We start from the raw sequence: 17,921 nt of genomic DNA, 5'->3' as shown, positions 1-17,921 counted from the left end.
CAATTCACATTTGCGTTAGTATGAAATGCATCTCCAGTTCGGCCATGGGATTACTGTTAGCCATGGGATCCTGTCCTCCCTGCGCATGTGCAAACACGCTAATTCAAAATCAAGAAGCTGATGGGTACATACTCATGTGATGAATTCATTCACATTCATACTGCTTTCTCTTTTGGATGGACTCTGTGTTCGTCCCTGCATGTGATAATCTACTATGTAATTTCTTGCATTTTCGGATTGTGGTGGAGTCTCCTTCTTTGGAGGCGACTGGATGACCATCTGTTGGGGATGCTTTGGTTGAGTTCCTGCATGGTGGGGGTTGGACTGGATGGCCCTTGTGGTCTCTTGCAGCTCTACGATTCTATGACACTTCTTGGCTGCTCTTTCCCATGGCCTCCAAACGGGGGCGCTGCAGTCCAACGCTCGACACCGAGCCCCTCCTAAAAACCCTCCTGATGTCCCTAAAAAAACAGAGCTTGCCTCCTTGCATCCCAGTCAGGAGAGACCCCTTGGATGGAGGGCGGCAGGGCGCGGGTCCACCGGCAGAGGGCGCTGCCGGACAACTCTCCGTCGCGGGGTGGCGCGTCGCGGCAGGGATGCAGCGGCAGGGAGCGAGTGAGTGGCAAGCGAGGAGGCGCGGATGCTGCAAAGGGGACCATGAGGAGCAGAGAGAGGGAAGGAGGAAGAGGAGGAGGAGAAGGAGGAGAAGAAGAAGAGGAGGAGGATCGTGGAAGAGGAGGAGGAGAGACACCAGCAGCGCTTAGCTCCCTCCAGCCCCGGTAGAGCCCCCTCGCTTGACTATGGCTGGGGGAAGGCGAGGGCTGGTGGCTCCCCAGAATACCTTCCTGGAGAACATTGTGCGGAGGTCCAACGGTAAGAAGAGGGAGGCAATGTCTGTCTGTGTGTGTTGCGTGTGTGGGTCCTAAGCCAGGGTGAACGGCCGTCCTCCTTTCTCAGGACCATGTCCTCCATTCCCACCTTCTGGCCAGGAGGCATTCCCTTTGGAGAGGCACTCAGAGGTCCTCCCTTTGGTTTCATATTCCGAGAGTGTTGTGAGCCTTGCTTGGCTCCAGGTCCTCCTGGATTTGTTTCCCCCCGTCCTCCATTTTGCCTCTGTCCTCCTTTTCCGGGACCTACCCTCCCTTGCCACCTTCTTCCCAAAGGTCCTCCCTTTTGAGGGGCTCCCTAAGAAGCATAGGTTGATGTTTCTATAGCAGTGGGGCTGGGCTGTGTGTGTGTCGTCCTCCTTCCCCCCTGGAAGGTCCTCCATTTTGGGGGGCCCTGTCCTCCTTGGCGGGGAGGGCAGCTGATAAGAGGAATATGGGGGGTCCTTCCTTGGCTAGGAAGAGCGGAGGGGGCCACTTTGCTGCTTCGACGGGGGGGGGGGGGCGAGGACCTGGAGGGTTTGGGGGCTGAGGGGTTTTTGGGGGGGCTCCTCCTGAAGTTATCGGGCGCTTTGCTTTTGGGGGAGAGAGTCCCCGCCTCAAAGTCCTGGGGAAAGTCGAGGCCTGAAGGGGGGCAGGGAAGGGAACCCTCTCCTCTTGGCTGCCTCCCCCCAAATGGGCCTGAAGGGGCCAAGGGGGTCCCTCTGGAAGCTCTCCTCGGTTTGTGAAGTGTGTGTGTGTGTCTGCGGGGGGGGGTAATGGCACCTCGCCTTGACACCCCCGGGAGGGGCCTGGGAGGGGTCCGAAGAAAGACTCTGTGGGGGATGTGTGTGTCTGTGTATATTTAGTGCCTCTGTGTGTCCCTTTCTTTGGGGAAGCCTTCGGTTGTGTGTCCTCTGGGGGAAACCGAGGAGCTGCTGGGATGGGGTCAGAATGCAGAGTCCCTGGGGGGGGGGAGATACACACACACACACACACACACATCTCTCTGAGACTGGGACATTGGCACCAACACACAGACACACACAGAGCCCCTCTCCCCCCATCGGAGTCTGCATTCGGACTCCATCCCAACACCCCCGAGGTTTCCCTAGAGAAAGGACACACACACACACACACACACACACAGCCTGGAGCCTGCCTTGAGACCCCATCCCAGCACTTCCAGGCGTACATTCGGTTGCCCCAGAGAAAAGGACACACACACACACACACACACATACATGCAGAGCGAGAGCGAGAGCGAGAGCGAGAGAGCGCTATCCCCCGCCAGGAGCCTGCAGTGGGACTCATCTCCTGGGTTTCCCCAGCGAAAGGGACACAGACACACACAGATCCCCCTCCCAGTCCCCAGGAGCCTGCATTGGGACCCATCCCAGCATCTCCTCACCCTCTGGAGAAAGGGACACTCACAAACACACAAACCCCTCTGCCTTGGAGTCTGCTTTAGGACCCCATCCCAGCCCCTCCAGGAGTAAATCCAGTTTCTTCAGAAAAAGGAAACCCCCCTCCTCTGGAGCCAGCCTTGGGACCCCATGGGAGCCCCTCCTTTTGTCTCCTCTCAGCCCCTTTCCAACAGAAGCTTTCCCCTCCCCTCCCTTGGCTTTCCCTTCCCACGTTGCTTTTGGTGCTATGCAGACCTGGGCTCTTTGCAGAGGCTGGAGGGAGATCCTTAGCAAGGAGCCAGTGGGGGGGGGGGGAGGGAGGAAGGCTCTCGGCCAGGGCTGCCCATCCCCTGCAGCTGCCAATAAGGAGAACAACACCCCCTAAAAAAGAAACCACACATGCCCATGCTGACATTTTGGAGAGATTAAAATGAACCATGGGTTTTGGGTTGTGCCCATTTTATTTTTTTTTAGTTTGTCCCCTTTGGATGCTGTAGTGGGATTTTCTAGGTTTTGGTTTGGCTGCTTTAAAAGAAGGAGGAGGAGGAAGAGGAAGGCAGACACTTCTGCAGTCCAGGTTCCTAGAAAAAGAGGTCCCTTCCTAGCCCAAGCTGGGAACACTCTCAAAAGTGAACAAGGACCATGTCAAGAGTAATGATGGACGACTATTAATTTCTGGCAGGCCTTTCCCTCTCTGTCTTTATCCCCTTGCGCTGTTATGCAAGAAGAAGGTTGCCAATTTTACATCTCCAGACTACAGAATCCAGCACATTTTCTAAACCGTGTCTGTTTGGTCTTAGGGGAAATCATGTTTCGGGGGGAGCGGAGGCGATTTGGACATGAAAGCAAATATTTATTTCCAGTTGAAGGGCTACCAAGTTCTGGACTGCAGACATTTCTGATCATTATTATTTGTTAAGAATAGTGTTGTTGGTGTTGTTGTTTTGAAAATGCCGTAATAGCACACTTGCACTTCCAGACAAACAACTTGTGCTTTGCTTTGATAAACAAAGCCCAAAGGTGGAGAGGGTTGGGACATACAGACACACACTTGAGTCTCTAATGTGTCTCTCTATTTCCCCCCAGCCCTTTCACACAAATGGAAAAGTCTACATACGACTGAGGTCCAAAAACACTCTGCAGACATAATCCAGTTTGAGACTGCTTTAACTGCCCTGGCTCAGTGTTAGGGAATTTGGGGAACTGTGTGTTTTTGTAAAACATTTAGCCTTCTCTGGTGGTACAATAAAGTACAATTCCCAGGATTCCCTAGCACTGAGCCAGGGCAGCTAAAGTGGTCTCAAACTGGATTATTATTTCTGCAGTGTGTTTTGGACCAAAATGTGAACCTTAAAGCCTCATTTGCACTAGTATGATCTACTGAGTCAACTGAGTTAAACTGATTTTCAGCCTGATCCCTTATCAAGTGTAGAGTGCCTGTTTCTGCAAAGGTCTGGGCTTGTTTATTTGCTTATTAAAAGGATTTGTACCCCAATTTTCTATGGTCTTCACAACAGCAGGGCCCAAGGGTTGTGTGTTGCAAAGTGTGAAACATGTGGGAGACTAGGATCCTGCACTTTTAACTGCTCTGGGAATAGAAAATTGCAGCAGGTTCCGGTTCTACCACCCCTGCAAGACAAGCTGTCCAAATATCTTCTTCTATAGGACTCTTAAAGGTACAGGAACCCCTTGCTCCTCCACCTTTGCTCGCTTTAGAGCTAGTTGCAGTGCTAAATGTTCAAAGGCATATGACCCAGTTCCTTCCTTCCTTCCTTCCTTCCTTCTTTCCTTTCATTTTGATTAACTGCAGCTACTTGAATGAACAACGGTTATTGGCACCACTATTGATGAGAGAGATGCAGGGCTGCAGTCCAAATTGGGAAGGCAGGCTGCCACTGAATTTGCTGGGGGAGAAAAATTCTACAACAGGATGATAAGGCAGATATACTACTTTAATAACTTCCATAAATGCTTTGCCGTCTTTTTTAAAAGGTGACTTTGTTGAGGAAATAGCCTTTTGATGGTGTTCTCCCCACAAAATGTTATCGCTGACATTAGAACATCTTGATGTGTCATTTTTAAAATTCAAGTTAGCTCTCTCTGACCCCATTGTATCTTTCCAAGTGAAAGGTTGTTTTTTTCCTTGGGAGAGGAGCAGAAGTGTCATTTGTCATTAACTCTGTAACAGCTCGAGATTTTCTTTCCTCAATTTATTTTACCATTGTAAGATGAGCATGCCATTCAGTCAGCACCAATTATTTCCATTTTAAAAAACCAAATAAACCCGAACCCCCAACTTCCTAGCACCTGTTTTTGGTATCTGAATAATATTGTCATTGAAATGCCATTTTGAAGAAAGCTTTCAGTGGTAATTGGCTTCTTGGTTCCCTTTGATTCTTCCCTTCCCTGTAAACCTGGGACAAATCTCATTGCCCATCATCAGCATTATTCACTGGCTGCTGCACAGTCCTGAAATGGCAGAACTGGTCTTCCCATTAGCGAGGGTGATGCAGTCATCTCCAGTATCTAGTTTTAAGTTGTTGTCCAAAAGAGCTGCAAATTGAAAAGACAGCAACCCATTATTTAATTTTGTTATGGTTGTATTTTTGCTGCCAGATAGGCAAAGAAGCATGTGTGGGACTTTCTGCCTTAGGTGGCAATATAATTTGGCTGACTTTGAATACTATTCACCTTGATGTCAAGGATGTTGGTGACTAATTTGCCTCCGGCAGCAAAATGTCTTGACCCTGCTGAATAGGTTCTAATTTCATGTATGCTTTCTTGTAGTACAGTACTTAAAAGACAACAGACCTCTCTTTCTCTGTATTAACTGGCCTCACATTGTCCTTAACTTATGGTGACCCTATGAATGAGACATCTCCAAGATGCCCTAACCTCAATAGCCCTCTTTTGTTCTTGTAGGCTCAGGACTGTGTCAGATCTATCCATCTGTAATATGGTCTTCATCTTTTCCTACTGCCTTCTACCTTATCTAGAATTATTGTCTTTTTTGGTAGGTCATCCCTTCTCATGATGTGTCCAAAATATGACAGCCTCACTCTAGTCATTCTGGCCTCCAGGGAGAAAGCTCAGGCATGATTTGTTCTAGGACCCATTTATTTGTTTTTTTGGCTGTCCACAGTATTCATAGCACTCTTCTCCAGCAACACATCTCAAATTAGTTGATTTTCTTTCTACCCGCTTTGTTTACCATCCAGCTCTTACACCCAAACATAGAGATGGGAAATACAATGGCATGGATAATCCTGACTTTAGTGTTCATTTTAGTGTTCACTATCCAAGTCTTTGTACTTGAAGATCTTGCTTAGTTCTTGCATAGCTTCTCTTCCTAATCCTAGTCTTCTGATTTCTTGAAGGCATGAGGAATCTTTAACTACCTGTATTTCAATTTCTTTATTGTTGCCATTGACGCTTGATCATTATTTTTGTTTTCTGAATGTTTAGCATTAAACCTGTCTTAACACTTTCTTTCTTGTCTTTCTTTTGCAATTGTTCCAGGTCTTTGCGGTTTTCTGCTATTAGTATGGTGTCATCTGCATATCTTAATGTTCCTTCCTCCAATTTTCACACCTCCTTGGTCTGAGACCAGTCCTGCTTTGTGTATGATGTTTTCAGCAAACTTAACAGACCTAGCAGATCAGAATATCTTTTGCAGCAAGTATCCTGAAATACTGTTTCTCAGGATAAAACTTATGAGACCAGTTTATACTAGAGTTACCTGGAGGTTAATGCAAGAGTAATAATAATAAAAAATAAAATATTTATTTCTATACCGCTTTTCCTGGGAGATCAAAGCGGTTTCCAAGTTCAAAGGGAATATACATTTTAAACATGTTACAATATAATATACAGTCAAGAATACTGTGTCTTCAGGCTAGCCTGTTCTCTCCCTCACAGGCCCAAGGATGACAGTTATGGAGGGAGGGCACTGTCTCTTCAGGCCAGCCTGTTCTCTCCTTCACAGGCCCAAGAATGACAGTTACGGAGGGAGGGCACTGTCTCTTTGTTATGTGCACTGAGTAGCTTCCTGGGGCATCTTGGGCAAGTTGCTTTTTGGATGCAACTCCCAGAATTTCCCAGCCAGTATCTTGTAGGTGGTAGTTGCAAGAGGAAGAAGGTTATAGGCACTGTAAGGTATTGGTGAAATAGACTGATCAGAGCTGTCACAGTTTGTCTGCCCTCCCTCATCACCATTCTATGACCCAGGTAAAAGTGCAGCCACTTTCTGATCCCACTAACAAGAATATGGGGAGGCTGTGTGGCATAGTGGTTTGAGTGTTAGACTTTGGAAGACTAGGAGCCTTATCACATGGAGGTTTTTGCAGGTTTTTGCAGCTCAGATCCAACATGACTGCGGGTCCAATGATGAGAATTCACATTATAACGTGAATGCTTTATCAGACATGATTCCTTTCTGTGGGCGCTCCTTCTGTGGTGCTTCTGCAGCGAATCCAAAGTGACTCCTCATTTTGATGAATTCAGAAAAAAGTGAATTGAATTCACAGAATTTGCTTTCATGCTCACTTCGATTTCACTCTGAATTGGTCTGGTGTGGAATGCAACTTTGCTTCTGCTCTGGTACATCACTGCAAACTCCCCGATTTGCAAATTTCCCATGATGCAGTGCTGCAACTTTCCCCCATTTCTTTTTGGCGGTCCTTTCACTTTCAGGGCAACTCATCTTTTGGGAATATATATATGTGTGTATGTGCGTGAATGTGAATATACAGATCTATCTATCTATCTATCTATCTATCTATCTATCTGTTGAAATTGCTGAAATGGAAGGGAAAATAAAAAAGTGGGATGAAAAAGACACAAATATTTAGAAGGCAAATATTCATGCAGTCACACAATTACACGAAACAGGGGACAAGAACTTGCGTCCCTTTTCACCCCGAAAACGTACAAGGTCATGATGCATTCAGACCCCCACTGAGCATGCGCAAGGGTGCCAATTCGAATCGTTGAATCCCACCGGTGTGGTAATACAATTTGCACTCACTCTGCTTTGCTTGAATCCGCATCACATAACTTGCCTTGAATTCGATTCCCCCGATTCAGAAGGGCAACGGAAGGGCAACCAGGTGTGATAAAACACTCACTTTATAACATGAATTCGCATAGCTGAACCAGGAGTCACCCCAGATCTGAGCTGCAAAAACCTCAGTGTGATAAACACCCAGGATTCAAATCCCTGCTCAACCACAGAAACTCACTGGGTGAATCACACTCTTAGTCTCAGAGGAGGCCAATGACAACCCCCCCCCCCCCTCTGAACAATTTTGGCCAAGAAAACCCTGTGATAGGTTCACCTTAGGATTGTTATAAGCTAGAAATGACTTGGGGGCACACAACCATTACAACAAATTTCTGGGCTCAAAAAGTAACTTTCCCAAGCTATTTATCTACCAGAGCCTTTTCAGAGCTGTTCTTCCACATAGTTAATTTGTTGATTAAACTGAAAGTCAAGTTTTTGACTTGGCTGCAGATAGAAAGCCATCTGTGCAAACAACTGTATATATGAGGGTTCCCTGTAGGTGGTCTATTGACTGAGCATAGGTTGTCAGAGCCAGCCCTACCATTTAGGAACGGTGAGGCAGCTGCCACAGGTGACAGATGCTGGGATTCACAAAGAAGTGGCAAGTTGTTAGAATGTCAGTAAAACACAATTTGCTGTCTGCCCATAAACTAATTTGCTGTCCTCAGGTACAGTGGAAGATTATTCCCTTACATTAGTGATGAAAGAATTGTCAGTTCAGTTGCCTTTTGTATGTTGAATAGATGTGTGTGAGAGATGATATCTTGACTTTAGCCTCAGGCAGAAAAATATCTTGGGCTGGTGCTGTGAGGTGAAGGTGGAGTACACACAGGACACACTGCCTTCTGGCAAGTCACACTGGAACTGCTCCTCTTTCTTGACTGTTTTGTCAGTGGCTAGGACCTTCTGTAGAAATGTTTCCCATTACCTACCACACTGTGTCACCTTTCTTGTTCATGGGGTTGTGAATCTGCTCTGGCTTTAACCCAAGCTTTAATGGAACTGTTTGTTGTTGTAGTAGTTATTTGCCCTCAAGTTAACCTCAACTTGTGGTGACCCCTGTAAATGAGACATCTTCAAGCTCCCCTGTCCTTTGCTTCTCTGCTTAGGTCTTGTAGATTCAGGCCCACAAGCCCTCAAATTGAATCTGTCCATCTGGCATGCAATCTTTCTCTCTTTCTACTGAATACTGTACTACCTTTCTTAGCATTATTGTCTTTCTAGTGTGTTATGCCTTCTCATGATGTGGCTGAAGTATGGCAGCCTCAGTTTCATCATCTTGGCATCCAGTGAGAATTTAGGCTTCATCTGTATAAGGACCCATATGTCTTTTTTTAGGCTGTCCATGGTGTTCTCAGCACTCTTCTCCAGAACCACATCTCAAATATCTACACTTTCTTCACTGTCCAGCTCTCACATCCATACATGGTGATGGGGCATACAATGGATTGGATGATTCTAACTTTAGTGATCTCTTGTATAGCTTTACTCTATAGGATCTTATCTATTCTTCCATCACTTCCCTTTCCATTCCTAGTCTTCTTCTGTTTTCTTGACTGCAGTCTCCTTTCTGATCAGTGTCTGATCCAAGGTATGGGAAATCTTTAATTATTTTGATTTCTTCATTGTCCAAAGTCTTAATCCATGTGGAGTTACTGAAGACTGAATTTGGGACCTTCTGCATATATAAGAGTATTCCTGCAATTGGCTGTGGGAATATACCAACCTTGCTGCCATAATACCACCCCCTTGGTACTGTTGGTACTTCCAACAGTAAAACATGAAAAAGCCTTGAAAACCAAGCTTTATGGCTTTCTTTTTGTCCTTCTCTATCTGAAATTACTCTATCCCTTATGGCTTGAATATCCACCTGGAAGACCTGTGTGGTGCTTCCAGCTGCTCATCAAAACCTCCATCGATAGAGCTTTTGGCCTAAGCCAGCATTCACCAATCTTCTGTCTGCCAGATTTGTCAGACTACTACTTCCATCATTCCCATTCATGTGTACCTAGATGAGTGATTCCCAAACTTTGGTCCTCCTGGTGTGCTAAAACACCTGGAAGCCAAAAGTTTGGGAATTCAACATAGAGAAGGCACATCCAATTCAACATAAAGACTTCAGGTCCCAGAACCTCCAGCCAGAACCCCTAGCCAGCCAGCTTGGCCAGTAATAAGGAATTCTGGTAGCTAAAGTCCAGAACATCTGGAGGATCAAAACTGGGGAACCTCTGACCTAGTCCAAAGCATGCAGTTGCTTGCATTCATCTTGCTTTCTCTCTTTGGTGTTTTCCTCATTATTGGACTTCTAGATTATAGGTTTTACATGGGTGTGGGGGAACTTGTATTTTTGTTTATAAAATTCCTGAAAGTACATTGATGGTATTGTACACATAAGACAATCCTGCATATTAGTTTATACTAAAACAAGCTATCTTTGCTAAACTATGGGAAAGGAAAATTTTAAACTTTAATTATCATGATAGCCTTATACAAGACTGTTGTGGCACAACATAGGACAGGCCATTGTGTGCAAAGCAAGGAATGGCAAGGACATAGGAAAACAAAATAAAGGACAGAAGCAAGCACAGTAAATATAGCCTGTCTGTGCATGAAACTGTAGCCAAACACCCTACATGTTTAGGAGATGCTGAATCTTTAAAATGAGAGCAGACTGCAACTGCAATAATTTCCTGGCCAGAATAAGATGTACTCCATTCTACTTTCCCAGCCTCCACCTCCATGGACAATGAACACACTTATTCTTCTCTTCTGAACCTTTCTCTGTGCTTGATATTTCTCCACAAATATATAACCTACATATATTACTTACATCAAGATCCACATTCAATATTTTTACTGTTAGGGAGGGATAACCAGACATAACCAAAGGATAGCTTACTTGTTTTCAATTGTTCCCATATGCACTTTAGTTAAACATCAATTATTCTGCTTTGAAGAATAGTCATAAACACATTAAAACAGTCTTTTATGGTTGTAGAAATTTGTTCAATTTCTTTTTTTAAAGTTTATTTTTAAATAAACAGATCTTCCCTAGTGGCTTTCAGATCATAAGGGCAAGAAGAACTGTTAAATCCTATTCAGTGATATAGTTGTGTTAGCTTAGATCAATATGAAAAGAGCTCTCTTTGAGACTAACTAGTGGTGTGTCTACAATGTAGAAACAATGCAGTTTGACACCACTTTAAGTGTCATGACTCCATCTTACAGAATCCTGAGATTTGTAGTTTTGTGAGACACCAGCACTCTTTGACTAAAGTCCCTGTAAAACTACAAATCTGAGAATTCCATAGGATGGTGCTACAGCCAGTTCTGCAAGGGGATGCCATTGTCCTTTGTTTCAGGTAGCAAAATATCCTGGACCAGCCCTGCCCAAAATGGTCATCTAGTGATGGTGTTATTAGTTGATGGAGAATTACACCTCTTTTTCCTTAGGAAAAAGTCCCCTCAAAATGGAAAATGATGGCAACTGTGCTGAACTCTGCATTCTTTTCAGTTCATGCATTTAGCATTCCCTATCCTGAAGCCTTCCAGGGAGTTGGACTACTCCTACCATACTGATAGTAGTCCAGTTTATCTGGAGGGCACCACATTGGGGAAAGCTGTATTATATTAAGGAAGGTAAAAAAGCAAGATAATTCTTTCTCTGCATTTCCTTACTAGGAATGATGGCTTTCCCTTATTTCATTCATAGCTGCTGCAACTGTGGCCATTTTCTCCCTGCCACTCCCATGCCATTGCCTATATTAGTGTGGGCACTGAACAGGATTTCAACCATTGTGTATTATACAGCCATAGTTGTTGGCCTATATCAAAACTGGGATGAGTAGATGAATAAGAAATGACAGTTATTAATTCAGAAATATGGCAATACTCTAAAAAGAAAGTCCAGAAATCTCAAAGAATTTCTATCACTAAAGCTTTCTGTGGCTGTAACTAGAAATAAGGGGATGGGAGAAGGCAACTATGTTTTTTGGCTCTTCTTTACAAAATGTCTCAAAGGATTGACCTGAAACTTGGCATTGTAGCATTTTGTGCTTAGTCTATGCCAATTTTATGGCAGAAAGTCTATGAGATAGCTTTCCTTCAGAAATTTTAAGTTTGAGGAGTGGCTTTCACCTTGTGGGACAATTTCTGTCCACACCACAAAGAAGATCCTCTAAAACTCTGAGCCCCAGTGCCTGTTACAAAAAGTAAAAGAAGAAACCTCCCTTTCCCTATAGAAAGAAATCACCTACCCATGCATGCACACACAATACACAAAAAGTTGTGGATGAAACTGCAGACTTCTAGTCTGCCACCAGAAATGGAAGGAGGAAATGATCTTGGCTTCCCAGCCTTCATGGGTCATGATGTCTTTTCTGACCCTTCATGTCATGCTACCTTTTATGAAACATAATGTGAAGTAATCTTACATAAAAAGGAGTGCATTTGAGCATGTTCAGAGTCCCATAATCACAAAATCAATACTCACTATGACTAAATCATTAAAGTATAGCAAATGCAGACTCCCTACAATCCTCACGTGCCACCCAACTCCTTTTCTGAATACATGGGATTGCTCTTCTAGATCAGTTGTGAATGCAATTGAGCTGAGCCACAGACCTTTCATGTTTAAAATCAAGCTCCAGAACTACATGTCTTAGAATTCCTTAGTTTTTTATGTATACGTTTGTTAATTAGTTGCAGAAGAGGGAAGAAGCACACATAAAAAAGCAGACAATGATTACAAAAGAATAATAGGATTTTATTTCTGTTTCTAAAGTTACAGTTTCCAAATTATATGTGAGTAAACAAGCTCTTGACCTGGTCTAAATACTAAGGCACCACATCCATTTGATTTTAGAAGCTAAGCAAGGCCAGCTCTGGTTAGTACTTGGTTAGAGACTGCCAACGAATAGGCAACATTTCAGAGGAAGAGCTGGCAAAATCATCTCTGAGTATTCCCTGTCTAAGAAACCCTATAAAATGCATGGGGTCAACATAAATCAACAGGTGATATGAAGACACATATGCTCTCTCACACAAATAAGCTCTTCTTAATTTTCAGGTTTGTACATTTATCAGAGATCTGTATTAACAGGTTTTAGTGATAGATAATCTTTGAGAATTCTGGATTTCTCTAGAGTATGACCAACTTTCTGAATAACTGCCATTTCTTATTAAAATACATTCTTTATAGGAATCAATATGAGTTTTAAAAGTGTGTCTATGAGAGTGCCATTTAGAGTGACCTAAAACTCCTTCCCAGTAAAACCCATCCTTAAAAATGTCTGTGGCTTCTTTATGATGCAAGTAGCTAAGGTCTTTCCAGCCTCCAGTCCATAGTATAAGTTCCACAGCTGTCTGCACATGCCTTTTTCAAAATGTAATCAAATTCAAATGAACCTTCTTTCCAAACCTGTTAGTGCTACAGGTAGTGTTAAAGGCTTCCCGTGGTATTTCCAGGTAGAATCATAGAGTTGGAAGGGCCATCCAGGCCAACCCCCTGCCATGCAGGAACACACAATCAAAGCACCTTTGACAGATGATCATCAACATCTTTTTAAAAACTGGCAAAGGAGGAGGCTCCACCTTCTCAACATCCTTTTTGAACTGCGGTGCCCAGAACTGTGATGCCCAGGTGTATCAGTCTACATATATGACATTGGTTGTAAGTTGGGAATTGTAACATGAAGCAGTAGTGACAGCTGCATAGACTCCATGTGTCTGTTCCAATGAAAGCAGTGGAGGTGGAGAGTTCCATATCAGTGAATCCATTTTAGGCTTTTGCCTGAGCTATAAATGAGATCTCCTAGGTTTGTTGTTGTGTGCCTTCAAGTCATTTCTGATTTATGGCGACCCTAAGATGACCCTGTCACTGGGTTTTATGGGGCTGAGAGGGTGTATGTCCAAGGCCACCCAGTGGATTTCCATGGTCAAGTGAGGAACTGAACCGTGGTTTCCAGAGTCGTAATCCAATATTTAAATCACTACAGCACCAGGCTGGTACTGAATCTACTCGAGGATATGGTTCAGCACCATGGACAGCTTCTTCACAGTTCAATGAATTCACTGCTGCAGTGTCATGGAAAGGAAAGGAGGAAAAAATAACTCTGGCAAAAATAACTAATGTAATCTCTATTTACTGATTACATGAACTGATAATTCCTCTATTATTTTTAACACCCAATATGTAAGACATAAATTAATTATACAAAAAAATATTCCATAAAGAATGAATATATCACGGCATGAATCAATTTGTATATATTCTTCAGTTATAAATAGTGTATGCATATTTATTACAGAGCCAGAATGATGTAGTGGTTTGAGCATTGCACTATGACTTGAGACTAGAGTTCAAATCCTGGCTCAGCCATGGAAATCCACTGGGTGACCTTGGGAAAGTCACATTCTCTCAGCCTCAGATGAAGGCAGTAGCAAACTGAACAAATCTTGGCAAGAAAACCCTGTGATAGGGTCACCTTAAGGTCACTATAAGTCGGAAATGACTTGAAAGCACACAACAGCATCAACAACAAAAATGTATATCTATACAAAAAAGTCATATTAACACAGTCAGCATGTCCAGCTCTAATGGGGTGCTGAGTCTGGAACTAACTAACTGGCTGACTATTACATTTCTTAAGAATGTGGCCCTTAAAAGATTCCTATCAGTTTGGAGCCTGAATAAACATGGAAAGTTCTTAACATGTTAAGATATTTTTGGTCAGTTGAATTACATAAGTAATCTATTTCTATACAGTAACCGAGAAAGTGATTGCTGACCCAAGTTGGGAAGACCACAATGATCTGAGTCTACCGCTGAATTTTTATAATGACTTCTGTATCACGGGGCTGGTAGATATACTAGTAGAGCTTTGGAAAGCCATTTTTAGGCTTCAGCTCCAACTGCAATCTCCCTGCCAGGATGACCAATGGGAATTATGGGAGCTGTAGTGCAATTTCTTTTATCCCCCTCCCTCACATTGTTTGCTAGCTATCACTTTGTGCTTTTGAGCAGCCACAAATGTAGAAACGTGATTGGTTGTAGGTATTAATCATGCTGGAAGGATGAAATTTTGGAATACAACTAGGACATTATCTTTGCAAACACATATTCCTAAATCCATGTTCTCTGAGTAATGGGGAGGGGGGGGGTTGAGAGGAGAGCAGAGCAGAGGAGAGGAGGGGGAATATTCAGAAGGGAAAATAGACATTATGGATGGAAGGTGGCTTAATCCTTCCAATTTATGCCACTGATCTCACTTGAATATCCCTTCCCTCTGGCTGGGATTACTTCAAGATTTGGATCCCAGGTGGAGGGAATAGTTTTTAAATGGCTAGGAGGCATTTTTGGTTCATATTTGCTAATATCAATTCAAGTGTTTGCAAACTCACACAAGAGAGAGGTGTAATAGCTGTGTACTTGAGCTTGAAGAATCAAAACAGTGGGAGTTTCTGATGATCATCTGTTATCCTCTCCCCCCACAACTTCCCTGTTCCTTTTATTTTGGCTGTAGCCCTCACAATAGCCGACCACATTGTTGTAAGCTATTCCTGTTGCAATACAAAGTGTTTTGTGATGACATAGTCTTGAATAGATCATTTAGACCTTTTTCTTTTACAAAAGACTTGTTCCTGGTAGAGATGAAAACTTCTGGGACTGGTTTGTTGGTCTTTGCAGTGACACCACTACCTCTAGGGTTGGAGTTTCCTTGTGGATATACAATAGTTACGGGAATACAGGGAGAAGTCAGCTCAGGAGTCATAGGTTTTGGTGCATAGAATCAGAACTAATATTGGCTAAGGATTGCTATACTTTAGGATGACATAGCCATCTCTCCACGCCAACCCATCAGTTTCTCAGAAGTGAGTGCAAGACTGGAAACATAATTTTCTGTGATTTCTTGTGTACCTCTTGAGAAATCTCTGGGTTCCACTCAACCTATTGATGCTGGAACAGCTCCCAGGTGAACTCTGATACCTACTCTTCCCAAAAAACAGTTTCCAGATTTAATACAGTTTGTGTAGAAATGTTAATTTGAACAGGGACTCTAGGCAATCTTTTTCCTGAGTGCTTGAATTAATATTTAAAAAGCTCATGAATCAGCTTGAGGAATAAAAGGTGCATGTGGGTTTTCTTGTTCTCATTGAATAAAAACCAGAGCTCAGGAGGTGAAATCTTTTCTAAGGGGATACAAGATAGCTACTGTAGGCTTGTAAATTACTATGGTTTCAGATAAAGAGCAAAGTGGAGAATCACTAAATTGTGAGCAAATATGCCTCATGGTGAATTATTGTTATTATTTTGTTGAGGTTAACTGTAATTATCCACATGGATTACATCAAGCTACAGCCGTAGTTAGATGTGGTTGGAACTATGAGATCTAAGTTCATTTTGCAGATGTTTATGCAGTGGGGAGTAATTTTAATAAGCGGGGCCATGAGTTAAGAGTAGAAATTTCTTCTCTGGAGAGTTTGTTCTTATGCTGATGCACCAAGGATTCCTTTTTAAAATTGAGAAATAGAAAAATATTGAGGAGGACTTTTACTTCTAAAAATCCGTGGTACCTTTCCAGAGCTTGGAAAGTTTATTTTACAGCTCCTAGAATCCCAGTGGTCATGATGTCTGATGGATTATGGGAGTTGTCATGTAAAAATAAAAATTTTCAATGTTTGTTACTTTGTTTAGTACACTGTAAGTGATCTGAAAGCCCTTCAATATTTTTTAAAGGTTTTAGGAGTTTTATGGTATACACATTTGTTTAAATGCCACAGATTATTGTGTCCATCACAATATGGAATTGGTATCCCCAGTGTGGTGCTCATGAGTTATACAGAACAGGGTTTTCAGAGCTAGGCTGTATGGGTGAGGGATGAGTGACATGGAAAATAATCTGTGTTGCAACACAGGTGATTCCCTAGCTATCAACCTGGCACAAAACGTGGCTCTGAAGACCCACAAGTGATCAGGAAGCAGCTATCCCTATGAAACAGAACCAGCTGCTGGCAGCACTGGTAACAACATGTTCTTCTTTGTCCTTCATCTTCCAAAGTGGGCAGGTAGTTGGAAAGACAGATGAATTCTGCTGTGCCCAACTTCTTTGGGCAGGAAGAAGGACTCTGCCATACTACTGATGAGGTGGGGTGTAGCATATTGTAGTTTTCTGTAGAAAACCACATTGGGGAAAACACATGCCACCAAATTTAGGAGACAAATTTTTGAGGTTGTGATTAGGGGACACCTGGGAAATTTGGAGAGTTTGCAAAAAGGGGGTTGTAGGTTGCATGCAGCCTGTCATCTGGGCCACAGTTTGCCCACCTCTAGTTTAATGAATGTTCATTGGAAAGAGGTGGTGCAAGGCTGTTCAGAAGGGCAAATAGTAATCCACTAACTTCCTATTTCAATTTAGATTGCATAATGGTTGCAATGGCAAGAGATTCAGACTAGTAAACTGTTCATAAAGAACTTTACTGTTATTATATACAGATTATATGCACCAACTGTAGCAAAAAGAAAAAGAAGGTGCTGGTGGTAGGGGGTTCATTGCTCAGGTGTATCGAGAGAACTATGTGCCAGCTGGGTAAGATGAACTGGGAAGTGTGCTGTCTTCCTGGTATGCATATCCAGGTTGTCATGGACAAGTTGCTGAAGGTCATCAAGAACATAGACTAGAACCTCTTTCTTCTGATTCATGCGGGCACCAAAATCACTATAAAGAAGACCTTGGACTATGAAGCCCTGGACAGGAAAGTGAAGAGATTAGAGGCACAGGCAGTATTCTAACCAATAGTTTCCAAGCTGAGGGAAGCAATAGTCCCCCTATATTTTGCACTGTTCAGGAGTCATCTGGAGTAAAATTACCGATTCCTTATTTTCAGAAGGATATAGACAAGTTGGACAGAGAGTTCAGAGAAGGGCAACCAGGATGATAGGACGTATGGAGAACAAAACATAGGATGAGAGGTTGAAGGAGATGCACATATTCAGCTGAGAGATGGCAGGATTGTACTCTCTAAATACCTCAAGGGCTGTCACAAATAGGAGGGTGCAGGCTTGTTCTCTGCTGCCTCATAGAGTAGAACTAGGTCTAATGGTTTTAAGTTACTGGAAGGTAGATTTTGATTTAACATTAGAAGGAACTTCTTGACAGGGAGAGTGGTTCAGCAATGAAGCCAATTGCTTAGAGAGGTGTTGAGGTCTCTCCTGGATATCTTCAGTAAGAGGGTGGACAGCTATGTGCTGGAGATGCCTAGCTGGAGATCCTGCGTTGAGTAGGCATTGGATGTGATGACCTATAGGGTCCCTTCCAGTTCTATGATTATACAGTGTTCCCACATCATGTGCGAGCGCCTTTTATACAGCTTTCAGCTTATGCTGAAAGCCGTGCCAATGGGGTTGCAATAGCACATGCACCTGTGGTGCTCACGCCACCCCATGTGTCATGCATGAGCCCCATTATATTCAATGGGGTTCAAGCATACATGCTATTTGCCTTATGTGGAGGGGTCTGGAATGGATCCCCCACTTAAGGAAAGGGCGCACTGTATGTGGAATGATCTAAATGACCCAACCCTAAGAGGAGT

The 17,921-nt window shown here is 43.3% G+C and overlaps 1 protein-coding gene across 3 annotated transcripts in view; it reads left to right on the top strand.

Moving 5' to 3' along the window:
* Positions 1-744: 744 nt before the first annotated feature.
* The window catches only part of LOC149310581 (voltage-gated delayed rectifier potassium channel KCNH1), a 346,345-nt gene continuing 329,168 nt past the window's right edge, over positions 745-17,921 (top strand). For all 3 annotated transcript variants that reach the window (XR_016281686.1, XR_016281687.1, XM_089529247.1), the window contains exon 1: positions 745-873. Coding sequence is in view for 1 of the 3 variants with exons in the window: in XM_089529247.1 (XP_089385373.1) it covers positions 801-873 (73 nt within the window). In the remaining 2 variants the exon portion in view is untranslated. The remainder of the gene's footprint in view (positions 874-17,921) is intronic.

Source organism: Sceloporus occidentalis, unplaced genomic scaffold, assembly GCF_023333645.1.
Source record: "Sceloporus occidentalis isolate IW3139 unplaced genomic scaffold, rSceOcc1.0.p SCAF_6, whole genome shotgun sequence".
Lineage (NCBI taxonomy): Eukaryota > Metazoa > Chordata > Lepidosauria > Squamata > Phrynosomatidae > Sceloporus > Sceloporus occidentalis.
This window is presented reverse-complemented; position numbering and strand designations above follow the sequence as displayed.